Below are 15009 nucleotides of genomic sequence, written 5' to 3'. Positions count from 1 at the left end.
AGGATTTCACAGACGCCATTGCCGTCGGCTGTTGCAAATATTACTTCAATTTCATAACTTAATCTTATGGGAGGCCAATATGTCTTGAAATTTTAACACTGTAAAAAAGAGCTCTGCATTACGATATAGAAAATGGCTTTGTGCTACAATTTGGATCTGAGAATGTGTGCCTGAGGAGGACGGGAGTTCAGATTGAGAATTAAACTATGGCTACAATTTAGAGATATGGTTAGTGACCACGAGGCCACGGTAGGATTAGGCCCGTTTCTTGTTGTTGTTGAAGAATCCAGGTTAATGTTTACAGGCACGGGCTGCGAAACAAACCTCTGCGTCGACAGCGGTGGGGGTGGGGGGGACATGGCTATGGCTTTTGGAGTCGGGCTCAGCGCTAGCCGTATCTCTCGTGGCTCTCCGCATCGCTGTAGTTGCAGCTCAGCTGGGATTCCGACACGTAGCGCCGGCTCGTGAGCCCGGAGCGGTCGGAGGGTGCGCGCTCCTGGTGCGACACGGCCGACACCATGGAGCCGTCCTCCTGCGCCGAGGAGACCGGCGTCACGGCCGCGCTGCCAGCCGCCGCGCGGGGACGCCGAGTTCGTGTGGGACGTGGTGATCCTGGCCGGCGGGGAAACGTGGTTGTGCCGCTTCCGCGCCGCCGCGCACTGCCCGCCGCGGGCGGCGGCGGCGGCGGCGGGGCCCGCGCGCGTGCGGTGCGCCCTGAGCGGCGCGCCGTGCGCGTGCTGCGAGCCCGTCGAGGGCGCGTCGTGCCCGCTGTGCGTGTACGTGAGCGTGGGCCGCGGCGTGGCCGGCGTGCGCGGCAACTGCCGCCGGGACCGGTGCGGGGTGCTGCCCCCCGACGTGGACGGGGCGGGGCCCGGGCTCATCTGCGGGAGTGGCGACGCCACGGACGGGGGGCGGGGGGTGGGGGGAGGGGGATGGTGGGACGGGGGAGGGGGTGGGACGGGGGGGGGACAGGGCAGGGGGGAGTGGGGGAGAACGGAGGTGTACGGGACAGATGGAGGATTGTGTTAAGGGAGCAGGTTTCAAAGGTCAAAGGTGAAGGTCAACAGGTGAATAGGAGGAATTCAAGAGAGAGGTCAGGTTGTCATCCTGGCCAAAGCCGTTGATGCCACCTCTTGGGATTATGGGGAACCAAATGAACGAGAGCAGGCAAAAGGGCTGAGGGAATTAAAGTTGCAGGTGAGGTCACTCCCCTTGCACTTACCGAGGTAAAGTCAGAGTTGGAATGGGTAGAGGAAACAGGGGGACACAGTGCAGGGACACAAATCCAGTTGATGTTCATGTTTTTCGGCATCAGCATTGCGAGGAGTTAAACGTTTACATCCAGCATCTTCGGACGATTTGCCAGAATAGTGAAGCTATCAACCCAATTGCAGAGCCAGGATTTTCAGGTAGAGGGGGCAACCCCTCCACCAATGAAAAATGATTGGATTTGTTAGTAAGTAAGGACTTATCCCTTGCTTTTTATTCATTCAATATTAAATTATTACTGGCCAAGACTAATTGGAGAATCCATCGAAATTGAGAAAAATACAAATAATTTTAACCGCTCTGACAGCTACAGACTTAGCGCAGCTTGGAAGCATATTATTAAGTAATACACAACACGTATTATAATTTCTTATAAAGGAATTACATACTAATTAACTGATTACTAATCTATTATATAAATACAATACCCCCCCACCTCCGCCTCTGATCTCAAAATCTGATGGGGTTCAACAATGATGACGTCATCCTGCACTATTTAAGACCAGAAGCACGTGGATGGCTTCACTATTCTGGCAAATCGCCTGAAGATGCTGGATGTAATTACCAGCGAAATGTCGTACTAATCAAATTGTAAATGTTTTGGATTTACTCTTCAAACACACCGGTGGGCTGCAGAAGAAGTAACTAAATTGGCGTTTTGTTAACGTGACGCATTTTTTTTTACTGATTGGCCCTCTCGTGCGGTGGAGGGTTGCAGCACATTTAAAGAATGCGATCTAACCCAAAAACCTTTGATTATGGATATCTATTTGGTGTTTGAACATCTTAACACCTGTTTTATTGCCAGAAAGGCTCAAACATATTCTTAATCTCCATACGTTAATACTGGCAAAAGACCTACCATGATACGCATAAGGTACGGTCAAATAACTGCCGTGACCTGCATGGCATGGGTAAAGAGCCCCGTCGCACAGTGGAGACTGGTCTTTCGCCGGCTGAACCGTTGTGCAATGCAGAACCACTGGGAACGGCGCGTCTATTGACATTTGACAAATGAGTGCAAATGCTGACAGTATAAGCAGTAGGCCAACCTACGGACAATTAAACATGTATATATATAATTTGCAGCGCCTTTGCCATCCCCTGCAAGATGATATCATGGATTTTGGGGAAATATACATTCACAGACACGAGTGTTTCTGCACGTCAACATGAAATGATACTTCAACGCAGTGGTTCTCAACCTTGTTTGCCTGCTGCTGTACCCCCCTTGCTGAATTTAGTTTCAACCGAGTACCCCCCTGCCCCTCCCTTGCCTGACCAAACATTATTCTGAGGAAATAATGCATGAATAATGAACATAAAATATTTTAACCAAAATTGTCAATTTGGAAATCACATTGTCTATGGTCAATGAGTTTAGAAAGGTCTTTAATATCGTTCTAGGTTACCATATAGATTTAAATGTTGTCGTAGTTATTTTATATTGGCAGATTCATACATCATTATTCACCAATGACTCTCACGTACGACATCATTTCACAAATGTATAAATCACCTCACATGACATTGCCACATACTCCCAGGGGTCTGTGTACCCCCAGTTGAGAACCACCGACTTATTTTATCAGGCAGCCCAACGGCATGGAACGAGGCGATCAGACTCTGCTGATGGGTGCCTTCCAAGCTGAATCTGGTTCAGGATTTGTCTGCTTAAACAAATTCTCCGGAAGACCCATACACCAACATTATCATAAAGTATTTATCTTTAACAAAGCGAGAAACCACTCTTGTTTCATGATTTATGAGCGACCATGGGCTATGCTTGTGGGCTATGGTGGTGAACACGTGGGTGAGGGTTATGCATGGTGTTGGAGCCTCAGCAATCGACTGCACCGGGAATTTGTTCAAGGCGAGAATTGGGATGCGATAGGGAAATGGGTAATTTGCAGAGGTTCAGGTCAAGTTATAAAGGTCAGAGTTGGTTGGAAAGTTATGTCAGAAAAACAAGACACATTATACACCCAGAGTGTATTGTCAACTACAAATACAGTTTAAGTCGTTTGCTTCTTTCAACACATTATATGTATGTATGTTGAACTTTTGGCACCGTACGTAGCCAATTGCGCCAATCGGAGGCGAGTAGAGAGATGGTGAAATGTTGATGCTCTGGGATAAAAATGGTCCGATATGAGAGCAGACCAAAAAAGACATTGCACGCATTTACAATCTAGAATTCCTCTTATCCGCGGTGATGATACCGGGGACCAGTATCGCGGATTCAATCATCCACGAGGTTATCCGTAACTTTACTTACGAAAAATCAGATCTGCAAGCTCAACACCGGTGAATAACCCGCAGGTTAATGGGACGAAATTGCCACGCGACTCCTCACATCCACAAAAATATTGCGGATATTAGGATCTTTTAAAGCACAGAGGCTGTCAATGAAGCGCACGGTGTTTGCGCGCGAGTACTAAATACGTGGCGGTTCTAAGACACACGGCAGTATATCTGTATCTCCGTGTGAGCAACAGAGATACAGAGGGGATACACCCACAGATACGGACATGGAGACACAGAGACACCGGGACAAAAAGACATAGACACGAAAAGGTGTAGTAGGTGTTACCGTACATGAATCTCTCATCTCTTGTACTGTACGTGTAAGTGGTGAGTGACATGTCCTGCCCAACCGCACTTACAGGAAGGGTGTCTTACTGTCTCTGTCTCCATGTCTCCGTGTCTCCGTGTCTCTCTGTCGCCTTGTATCTCTGTCTCCCTGTTTCCGAGTCTCACCGTCTTCATCTTCCTCTGTGTCTTTGTGTGTCTCCTTGTGCCTGTGTCTGCGGCAGTGTATCTGTGTCTGTCTCGTGTGTGCGTGTATCCGTGTTTGTCTCTATGTCCCCGTGTTTGTATCTGTGTTGTCTTGTGATGTCTGTGTGTCTCTGTATTCTTGTCTGTGTTGTCTCGTGATCATAGCGACTGCCGGCGTAAACTTGCTTTGATCACAGCTGTTTTTGTTGAATCGTGGTGAACCACTGGTAATGAAACATAATTTAAAGTTTAACTCATCTGACCCATGGAAACTTGCAAGTATTACGAAGCCGCTTCACAATGCATGATGGGTAAAATTGTGGATAATCAGACCCAACAGTTGCCGTGGATAACAGGAGTAAGACGAATATGGATAAGAGGAGTTCTGTAATTAACAATGATTTACAGCCATTTCTCAATCCCTTACTAGATCAATGCCCGTGTGCTATCTCAGACATGGAGGATGTTCGACCATGCTTCACCGTGCTGATCAACAAGGGGTGGTGAAGTTCAGGGCCCACGTCGCTCGCCACTGATGTTGGCCATGGCCAGGAATCATACTCAGGTCACAAGGTTCATAATTGCAGTGTGCAAACAACTGTAACAGCACTTGTGACTATGTGAGTCGCGTTACATTTACACATCCATTGGCAACTGGGCTTGAGAGCCCAGGAATGGCCCACTGTGTATCGCGGATGAAGAGCATGGCACAGACCCATGTCCCCATACTCCACACGTCATGGGGCTTTGAGCCCTACGACTACTTTGGGGCACAACGATCGTGAGATGTTAACTACTTCGCCTGTGATACAGGAAGTCGTGGGTTCGATCCCGACCCTGATGTCTGTATGTTTGGATTTTGCGTGTTCTCCCCGTGGTCGCGTGGATTTTTCTCCGGGTCCTCCGGTTTTTCCCTCCACATTTAGAAACATGCATTTCGAGGATTTGGCTGCTATAAATTTCAACATGATAAACCACTTTGTTGAGCTATCATTTGTGGCCAGGTCACTTCTCAAAAAGAGCTAAAAATCTCAGTGGGCCTTGCCCGGTAAAATTTTAATAGTTTAGTTTCCCACCAAGCCCCTCTCCTCCCCAACTCTATATCTCTGATCAGATGCTTGGGTTAGTTTTGGCCACCAAAATAACAGGAAGAGCGTTTTTTTGTCGAATTCGGTAAAAAAATTCGACATGTCAAAAGCCACAATGCACGTGACTGCGAGACGGTGGTCCGGATGAATAAGGTCACGAAGAAGTCCTTAAAGAGCTGCGTGTGGCTCCGGAGCTAGGCTATTCAAAATGGCAATGTTGTAATTTTTCGGCACGTCTTTATTCTTCATGAAAAACACGGCCCTGAATTTGAGTTACGCAAAGAGACGCCGTCAACCCCACATTCTGCTCCCCCCGTTAGCCCCTGAGTTTGAGGCCGGTGCCGAGGTGGGCCCGGGTAAAAACGCATGTCTCCCTTGTTTAGAGGGAGAGGTGCCACCCAGACCCACGTGGTGCCAGGCTGGCCCAGGTTCACACGTCATGGGAACCCAGGCTGAGCCTGCGAGCCTCATTCATTAATCAATGTGCCTCATGAACCAATGTGCCTCATTCATTAATCAATGTGCCTCATGAACCAATGTGCCTCATTAACCAATGTGCCTCATGAACCAATGTGCCTCATTAACCAATGTGCCTCATGAATCAATGTGCCTCATTAACCAATGTGCCTCATTAACCAATGTGGCCTCATGAACCAATGTGGCCTTATGAACCAATGTGGCCTCATGAACCAATGTGGCCTCATGAACCAATGTGCCTCATTAACCAATGTGGCCTTATGAACCAATGTGCCTCATGAACCAATGTGCCTCATTAACCAATGTGCCTTATGAACCAATGTGCCTCATGAATCAATGTGGCCTCATGAACCAATGTGCCTCATTAACCAATGTGCCTCATGAACCAATGTGCCTCATGAATCAATGTGCCTCATGAACCAATGTGGCCTTATGAACCAATGTGCCTCATGAATCAATGTGGCCTCATGAATCAATGTGCCTCATGAACCAATGTGCCTCATGAACCAATGTGCCTCATGAACCAATGTGCCTCATTAATCAATGTGCCTCATGAACCAATGTGCCTCATTAACCAATGTGCCTCATGAACCAATGTGCCTCATGAATCAATGTGCCTCATTAACCAATGTGCCTCATTAACCAATGTGCCTCATTAACCAATGTGGCCTCATGAACCAATGTGGCCTTATGAACCAATGTGGCCTCATGAACCAATGTGGCCTCATGAACCAATGTGCCTCATTAACCAATGTGGCCTTATGAACCAATGTGCCTCATGAACCAATGTGCCTCATTAACCAATGTGCCTTATGAACCAATGTGCCTCATGAATCAATGTGGCCTCATGAACCAATGTGCCTCATTAACCAATGTGCCTCATGAACCAATGTGCCTCATGAATCAATGTGCCTCATGAACCAATGTGGCCTTATGAACCAATGTGCCTCATGACTCATGTGGCCTCATGAATCAATGTGCCTCATGAACCAATGTGCCTCATTAAGCTCAATGTGCCATCATGAACCAATGTGCCTCATTAACCAATGTGCCTCATGAACCAATGTGCCCTCATGAATCAATGTGGCCTCATAACCATGTGCCTCATTACCAATGTGCCTCATTACCAATGTGGCCTTATGAACCAAATGTGGCCTCATGAATCAATGTGCCTGCATTAACAATGTGCCTCATTAATCAATGTGCCTCATTAACCATGTGGCCTTATGAACCAATGTGGCCTCATGAACCAATGTGCCTCATTACCAATGTGCTTTATGAACCATGTGCCTCATGAATCATGTGGCCTCATGAACCAATGTGCCTCATTAACCAATGGGCCTCATTAACCATGTGTCTTATGAACCAATGTGCCTCATGAATCAATGTGGCCTCATGAACCAATGTGCCTCATTAACCAATGTGCCTCATTAACCAATGTGCCTCATTAACCAATGTGCCTCATGAACCAATGTGCCTCATGAACCAATGTGGCCTTATGAACCAATGTGCCTCATTAATCAATGTGCCTCATTAACCAATGTGGCCTTATGAACCAATGTGCCTCATGAACCAATGTGCCTCATTAACCAATGTGCCTTATGAACCAATGTGCCTCATGAATCAATGTGGCCTCATGAACCAATGTGCCTCATTAACCAATGTGCATCATTAACCAATGTGTCTTATGAACCAATGTGCCTCATGAATCAATGTGGCCTCATGAACCAATGTGCCTCATTAACCAATGTGCCTCATTAACCAATGTGCCTCATTAACCAATGTGCCTCATTAACCAATGTGCCTCATGAACCAATGTGCCTCATGAACCAATGTGGCCTTATGAACCAATGTGCCTCATGAATCAATGTGGCCTCATGAATCAATGTGCCTCATTAACCAATGTGCCTCATTAACCAATGTGTCTTATGAACCAATGTGCCTCATGAATCAATGTGGCCTCATGAACCAATGTGGCCTTATGAACCAATGTGCCTCATGAATCAATGTGGCCTCATGAATCAATGTGCCTCATTAACCAATGTGCCTCATTAACCAATGTGCCTCATTAACCAATGTGCCTCATGAACCAATGTGCCTCATGAACCAATGTGGCCTTATGAACCAATGTGCCTCATTAACCAATGTGCCTCATTAACCAATGTGCCTCATGAACCAATGTGCCTCATGAACCAATGTGGCCTTATGAACCAATGTGCCTCATGAATCAATGTGGCCTCATGAATCAATGTGCCTCATTAACCAATGTGCCTCATTAACCAATGTGCCTCATTAACCAATGTGCCTCATTAACCAATGTGTCTTATGAACCAATGTGCCTCATGAATCAATGTGGCCTCATGAACCAATGTGCCTCATTAACCAATGTGCCTCATTAACCAATGTGCCTCATTAACCAATGTGCCTCATGAACCAATGTGCCTCATGAACCAATGTGGCCTTATGAACCAATGTGCCTCATTAATCAATGTGCCTCATTAACCAATGTGGCCTTATGAACCAATGTGCCTCATGAACCAATGTGCCTCATTAACCAATGTGCCTTATGAACCAATGTGCCTCATGAATCAATGTGGCCTCATGAACCAATGTGCCTCATTAACCAATGTGCCTCATTAACCAATGTGTCTTATGAACCAATGTGCCTCATGAATCAATGTGGCCTCATGAACCAATGTGCCTCATTAACCAATGTGCCTCATTAACCAATGTGCCTCATTAACCAATGTGCCTCATTAACCAATGTGCCTCATGAACCAATGTGCCTCATGAACCAATGTGGCCTTATGAACCAATGTGTCTCATGAATCAATGTGGCCTCATGAATCAATGTGGCCTCATGAATCAATGTGCCTCATTAACCAATGTGCCTCATGAATCAATGTGGCCTTATGAACCAATGTGCCTCATGAATCAATGTGGCCTCATGAACCAATGTGCCTCATGAACCAATGTGCCTCATGAACCAATGTGCCTTATGAACCAATGTGCCTCATGAACCAATGTGCCTTATGAACCAATGCGGCCTCATGGACCAATGTGCCTCGTGAACCAGGCCGGTAAGCTTCGTATCGGGCGTGGAAACGTGGCAGTGCAGAGAAATGGAATCGAGGCAGGGCAGTGACAGAGTGCGTCTAAACTGGCTAACAGTTTACAACTCCATGACCAGCAAAAACAAATGCGAGTCGAGTGGACAAAAGAGTGGTGACAAGGGGTAAACATATGAATTTCAGAAAATATTCTACATCAACATACAGATTATAGAGAATGGTAGCAAAATACCTATTGAGAAGAACAGGCAGAGATACATTCCGGTACTTACTTGTCTCTCATGATTGAGGCTGGGCGAGCACGTCCTGTAGGCCTCCACGTCAGTGTCATAATGCTGGGGATGATGATGCTGCTGCTGCTGCTGTTGACGGTGTCGCTCGCGTGATCGGTAGCGATGGTTTCCAGTTCTCTCCGCGGTATGAGAGCGGTCTCCAGACCCCACACCTTTCCCCACCCCCTCTAAAGTGGCTGTCTTAGACTCCACACCCTCTTTGGGCCTTGTCCTGTCCCTGGGCCCCGTCCCCTTGGTTCGTCCCGTGCCCTCCCGTGGGCCTGCCCCCTCCTTCGGGCCTGTGCCTTCCCTTAGGCCTGTCCCTTCTGTCAGGCCTGTCCCCTCCTTCGGGACGGTCCCCTCCTTCGGGCCTGCTCCTTCTCGCGAGCCTCCTCCGTCACGTGCGGCTGTTCTCGTAGCAGGCCCCATCCTGTCCTTGGGCCCCGCTCCACCCACACCGTCATCTAACTCGCATCGGTTTCCATTTCCAACGGCAGACGCTGATCTCTTCATTGGGCCCGTCTCCTGAAACAGACGTAAGCAGACAAAAGCCTCTAACTATTTTTTTTATTTAACCAGGTAAGGCCCACTGAGCTATGGAGCGCTTTTTCAGAAGTGACCTGGTCACAAATGATCGCTCAATCAAGTGGATTATAGCCAAAAAATACTCTAAAAGCAAGTTCATTCTAAATGTGTTCTGCCAAAACATGCGTTTTCATAACGCGAATTGGATACAACGCGATGATGAATGTATTACAGAACAATTCTTTTCATAACGCGGATGCGAATTGGATATAACGCGATAGAGTGAACGGAACAACGTCGCGCGAGTACGAATAAGCGGTCATACGGCTGCCTCAGCGTAGCATCACACAAGGCGGCGGGATGCTGCTGGATGCTTTTTAGATGTTCAGCCTGGATACGCATCTTACGTGTTATTGAGGACTGTGCTATACCTCACACAGTAACAATGTCCCAATGCAACGACTGCGTAACAGCAGAACTGACTGTGTATCGTAGTTCTGTACTACTATGTATGTATTGGAGGAGGAGTGTTTTTTTCCTATCTTAATGTTCGTGTCCTCATGGTTTGTTTTGTGCACTGATGTTCTGTCGAGTACTTTTCTTTAAAAGACGTTAAGTTCTGGTCTTTTTCCAAATTGTGTTCCTGGTGCACCCTTGGCAATATTGTGATGAGCCAAAATAATCCATTGGGAAATGTCACAGAGCAGTGTGACCTTGTGCGTCTGTCACAAGACTTCATACCTGATATACCCTTCAAGTAGGTCCTCATCATCTCCACACAATAGGGAGCGCACTTTACCACACACTCGGCTATGAGATTAGGTTTGGATCAACTCCAGGTTTGAGAATAAAACAGACATGCGTTTGGCTATCACGTGATGAAGTAAGTTTTAATACAAATGTCTTTTACAGAAATATATTTTTTGTGCGTGCTGTCATTGGCGATCGAACTAAGGCCATTAACTTGCTGCACTCGAGAAGCTGGTTTAACCACGGCTGGCCACCAGTGCTATCGTGAGTGTCGGCCCGCCGCTCTTCACCCTCAAGCCACCCGGCCACCCCTGTCCCACACTTTTGTCTGCGTGTCTGTGCGTGTGCACTCAAGGTTCTCTTTGCAGGAGAGACCATCGCCTCCGTGGGCTCTCCCCTGGCTGTAGGCAACGTTCGCGTGTGCGCGCACAGTACCTGCGTGCTCCCAGCTAGCCGCGGCATGGACACAGCTCGCCCCTGACTCTCCAGGGAAAGCAGACAGTCACTCTATAAATACAACAAAGACACAGATCCCCCGTTTAGCCTTGACAGACTGTTGGAGCAAGCGCTGTTAGCGAGCACCTATGAAGGCCAGCACGGCACACGAGGGGGTGGGTGGCCAGCAACCACGCCCGGCCGCCTTTGTCTCCACAGTGGCGATGTTTACTACACACAGCACCAGGTACTCATTTGTGGCTTAGTAAACCTAGGGGCGGCCCAGGACTGGTTCAGATAATCGTCACTGGTGTTGACCACGGGCGGGAATGGAACTCGGGTCGTCGGGTTCGTAGCGCACTGCGCTCTCCACACACCCACACAGACATCTGTGTGCACACCCATTCATAACCACTCGTTCATGGATTTGGCCAAACATCCTAATATTGGACCGTAGAGCGTGGGGCTATTGGTGGCGCCGACTCTGACTGCCTTCCAGATTACTTCTCTGTGGTTTCCCGTGTCTCTGTGCTCAAACTGGGCGCGTTCCAAATTCGACGGCGTTTTGAGAGCGCAGCATTCACGAATGACGCTCGAGTGGAGGGCGCTTCTGGCCCCAAGGCGTCGTGACCAAGCAGGCAATTTGCACGGCTGCATCCTCGTCTTTTCGAGGAGTAAAATATGCCGATTTCTTCAGGGCCAACACTGGAGTTAATCATCAAGGCAAAGTGTTTTAGCGGTTTCATCGACGTGTGAATTTGGCCCTTTGTGAATGTTGTCTGCGTGTTTGTCCGCGCGTGATTGTCCGCGTGTGCTTTACCTCGGCACTGAGGGTTGGGGCCAACAATGGTTGCATACACTCCAGCTGACAAAGAGAGACACAATCCCATCACTCGCGTTTGACACAAAAACAAAGATCCCCTGTATAGCCTTAACAGACTGTAGGGGCAAGTGCTGTTAGCGAGCACCTATTAAGATCGGCACGGCACATGACGGGGTGCCACGCCCGGTCTCCGTCTCCCCAGTGGCAATATTTAGACATTGCACCATTTACTCATTTGAGGCTGAGTCGACCTAGGGGATGCCCATGACCAGTTCATTTAATCGTCACTGGTGTTGGCCGCGAGCGGGAATCTAACACGGCTCGCCAGGTTCATAGTTCAACGCGCTCACCGTTGCACTACCGCTCTTCCCGTTTGACACAAAAATTCAATTGAAGAGGTCATTAAAACCCACCTCTATCTTATCACACCCAGAGCCATTAGTGTTCTTATCGCTGTCAAAAAAACGACAAAAATCGATTCCCTTGTAGTTAAGATTGTATTACACTTCTCCATCATCTGTAACCCAGTTAAGGATCAAGATGTATAGCTAAAACATTCCATCAACAGGGAGCTTCCACGTAACCCATGACTACTGATCGTCGATTCCCTTTCTCCTTAAAATTATAAATGACATAAAGGCACTTCGTGTTATTTTGTAGTATTAATTCTCTGCAATATTTTTGTAAACATTTTTTCCCCAAATATGATTCACATTAAATACTTTGACATGTTCTCTCAGCATTCAATGCCACGATGTGGTAATTCATGAAGACAGGGGCTCTTCTCTCAAGATTACCCACAGCTCACAATGGATCAGAATACATCCGCCAGCAATGAAACCTTGCAACGCTCCATTGTGGTGCTGGTTCCAAATACGTTCTAGCGTTGGAAAACAAAATCCAAATTGAAGTCGTGCAGGCGGTCCCCCGCCTCCACGACGTCACGCTGAGTTCCTGGAAACCCGTCGACGCAAATCAGACGCATATTTTCCCACAGGCGGCAGAAACGGTGGAGGCATCACCTGCCGACGTGTTTTTCCATGTATCACGCGTATTAGTCAGGGTTTAATCGGTAAACATCCGTCCAAACACGCTCGACAATAGCAAAGAGCGCCACGCGGAGTCACGCCAGAAACCAGATGGACTCCGTTCAAATGCGTTCGGGAGTCGGGTCGGAAGATGCGTCGTAAATCAAGTTTCTGCGCCGCGAATCGATCCGCAGTGGCGTTGTATAATCGCCGTAAACCGGAGATCGCTTGTGGTTTTAAGTTGTCGTTGAAAGAACTCACAAATGACGCCACGGACTTCTCCTTTGCTGGTTTCTAATTGTCTATATTTGGCTACGTGTTCGCGTAAATACACGTTTGGCAGCGGCCTCACAAGCGTCAGCAATAACAACGCACATTCGTCAATAACAGTCGTGGCCCGAAAAGTAATATGTCTACGGTTGCTACTAATCGGGCTGTGGCTCTTCTTCAGAGCACGAAGATCGAGAGGTCAGAGCAACTGAGTAAATGGGGCCCTCGATAAAAATTACATTTCCAAGGTTTCTCGATGAACAGTGTTACATTCGTAGCCAATGGGTTTCTTATGATTACAGTCGTCCCTCGGTTAACGTTTTTAACCCGTTCCACGAAAACTACTGTTAACCGAAATGACTGTGAATCGAATACAGGAATTACATGTTGAAAGCATGTATCTGTTCCGAGACGCTGAAACACTCAATATTAATCAATTAACATTATAAGAACATATTCATGGATTCATATCCTTTATTATAGCGTTCGGATTGGCCGAAATTGGTGCCGGAGTGCATAACGTAAACCTGCCGTTAATCAAAATGTTAATATTCGTCGAAACCATGAGGGGTGCGAACCGTTAACCAGAAAACCGTGAACCTGTTAACCGAGGGACTACGATAATGTTTTATCAGTGGCCCATGGTGTATTATGGTAGTATCGTCTCCACCTATGATTCACTCAGTCTCTCGGTTCTCTCTCTCCGTGTGCCATGTGGAATGGCGATTGCCCTAAACACATCTGCTACTGTGCGTGCATTGCGTTTCCTTTTCGGGTCACGGTGTTCTTGACGAATGTGCCGAGTTTGTGTGACATTTACATCATGGCATGTGAAAGGTTGAGGTGATCAGCACCTTACCCAGCCACCTTTGTCTTTCCAGTTTAGATGCTTACATTTTAAAAAAAATTACCAGGCAAGGAACACTGAGTTATACAGCTCTTTTTAGAAGCGGCCTGGCCACAAATGACAACTCAATGAAGTTGCTTATCACGTGGGAATTTATAACAGCCAAATACTCTAAACGCGTGACGTCGATTCTAATTGTGGAGGTTAAAAACCTGACCCGGAGAAAAATCCACATGACCACGGAGAGAGAGACACGCAAACTCCAAATATACAGCAGCAGGTGTCAGGGTTGGGATCGAACCCACGACCTCCTGCGTACCAGGCGAGGCAGTTAACATCTTGCCACCACGGCGCCCACATTCGACAGATATTAATGTGTCGGCTAACTCGACCGACAGAATGCCTAGAACATGTGGAGGTGCCCTGGGGAATTGAACCCAGGTGTGTGAAGGCAAACACTCACGCGCCGCCCCCCGTGTGTTCGAACGTGCGCAGCTCTGTACCTTGTATTGCGGAGACTTGGCAACAAGGGGAGCAGGCACCACAGTGGGTCCGATCTTACGCTGTGCACGCACCATCCAGGGGGCCACAGGGGCAAAGGGAAGAACGTGGATTACGCGACGTCGACCTCGTGTGTGTGTGTATGTGGGAGCGGTGGTGTAGCGGTTAACAGTTCACCTCGCAAGCACAATGATTAGATGAATTGTCACAACTCATCCTCAGATGACGGGCTTTCAACGATACCATATTTGTGCCTGAACAATAAAAATGTGGATTTGTATACAGTTTAAAAAGTTGGTGCAAACAGAGGTGGGATCGTATATATGGTAGATAGACAATGAACAAAATTGATATAATTATTGTTATAATTACGTTGTATTATTTACATCAATATATTTCTTCTCTTGAATATTGGTGCTGCTAAGGGAATAGGTAGGCTAGATTGCTGTGAAATATTAATCTCGCCACCGTGGCGAGATGTTAACTACCTCGCCTGGTATGCAGGAGGTCCTGGGTTCGATCCCGACCCTAACGCCTGCTGTTGATTTGTGGTTTGCATGTTCTCCCCATGGTCGCATGGATTTGTCTCCGAGTTTTTTCCCTCCACATTTAGAATCGACATCACGCGTCTAGAGTATTTGGCTCCTGCTATAAATGTCCACGTGATAAGCCACTTCGTTGAGCTGTCATTTGTGGCCAGGTCAGTTCTGAAAAAGAGCGAAACAGCTCGGTGGGCTTTACCTGGTAAAATACAAAATAGTTTAGTTGTAATAGTGGAAACTGTCTAATGTGTTGCAGGGGAATACACGTGGTGTGTTGCAGAGTACTAAGGAGCACAACTATCTCTCTTGACATTGCGTCAGACCCCAATAGGA

The 15009-nt window shown here is 47.4% G+C and overlaps 1 protein-coding gene across 1 annotated transcript in view; it reads right to left on the bottom strand.

Annotated features, from left to right (window-relative positions):
• Positions 1-388: 388 nt before the first annotated feature.
• Positions 389-15009, bottom strand: part of LOC133348474 (voltage-dependent N-type calcium channel subunit alpha-1B-like) — a 133062-nt gene continuing 118441 nt past the window's right edge. Inside the window, 6 exon segments of the mRNA XM_061561304.1 lie at positions 389-563; positions 661-881; positions 8956-9477; positions 10666-10737; positions 11486-11530; positions 14137-14196. Of these exon segments, the coding sequence (XP_061417288.1) occupies positions 389-563; positions 661-881; positions 8956-9477; positions 10666-10737; positions 11486-11530; positions 14137-14196 (1095 nt within the window).

The sequence above is a fragment of the Lethenteron reissneri genome, chromosome 27 (assembly GCF_015708825.2).
Source record: "Lethenteron reissneri isolate LAM-NWPU_2019-01 chromosome 27, ASM1570882v1, whole genome shotgun sequence".
In the NCBI taxonomy this organism is placed as follows: Eukaryota; Metazoa; Chordata; class Hyperoartia; order Petromyzontiformes; family Petromyzontidae; genus Lethenteron; species Lethenteron reissneri.
This window is presented reverse-complemented; position numbering and strand designations above follow the sequence as displayed.